Source organism: Glossina fuscipes, unplaced genomic scaffold (genome assembly GCF_014805625.2).
Source record: "Glossina fuscipes isolate IAEA_lab_2018 unplaced genomic scaffold, Yale_Gfus_2 105216, whole genome shotgun sequence".
NCBI classification, from domain to species: domain Eukaryota; kingdom Metazoa; phylum Arthropoda; class Insecta; order Diptera; family Glossinidae; genus Glossina; species Glossina fuscipes.
This window is the reverse complement of record NW_024005580.1, coordinates 1-762: the sequence shown is the minus strand read 5'-3', so window position 1 is coordinate 762 and position 762 is coordinate 1. Positions and strand designations below refer to the sequence as shown.

At 38.3% G+C, this 762-nt stretch overlaps 1 protein-coding gene across 1 annotated transcript; it reads right to left on the bottom strand.

The window, feature by feature from the left end:
- Window positions 1–378: 378 nt before the first annotated feature.
- On the bottom strand, window positions 379–759 carry LOC119644275 (tubulin beta chain-like; the record flags this gene model as incomplete). The annotated part of the gene is made up of 1 exon (XM_038043812.1): window positions 379–759. A coding segment is annotated over one exon (381 nt), but the record flags the coding sequence as incomplete, so codon positions are not given.
- Between the last annotated feature and the right edge of the window lie 3 nt (window positions 760–762).

Sequence of the window (762 nt, the reverse complement as noted above, 5' to 3'; positions counted from 1 at the left end):
GTCCAAAAAACGGCGAACGAGCAAGAGCATGTAAACTCGCGCAATAATTTATCAAAACCCTATGCGTACGTACCATCACTAAGAATGGGCACTCTTGGTATTTTAAATTTTTGTACATTTTTTGTTTTTTTTTTTAAATAATGCTTTTATTAAGCTTTATTATAATATATATAATATATAAGTTATAAAATATAAATGTAATGTATAACATAAAATGCACTTCGCGTGCAAATGTGCACAATGTATAATATATACATGACCACACGGCTATCAGATATAAAGAACGTGCCTACTTAGGAAACTATTCGCGTAGAAATATACGATAGAATTGTGCATTAAAAAAGGTTAAAAGCTTTAAGATGAGCGCTATGTGGGCCTTTACTCATCGGCTCCGCCCTCCTCGTCCTCGTCGAATTCACCTTCCTCCTCCGCGGTGGCCTCTTGATATTGCTGGTATTCGGATACCAAATCGTTCATACTGCTTTCGGCTTCGGTGAATTCCATTTCATCCATTCCTTCACCGGTATACCAATGCAAGAAAGCTTTACGCCTAAACATGGCCGTAAACTGTTCAGACATACGTTTGAATAATTCTTGAATGGCAGTAGTGTTGCCTATGAAAGTGGCAGACATTTTGAGCCCACGTGGTGGTATATCACATACAGCCGTCTTGCAGTTGCTGGGTATCCACTCTACGAAGAAACTGCTATTTTTCTGTTGTATATTTAGCATTTGTTCATCGACCTCCTTCATCGACATACG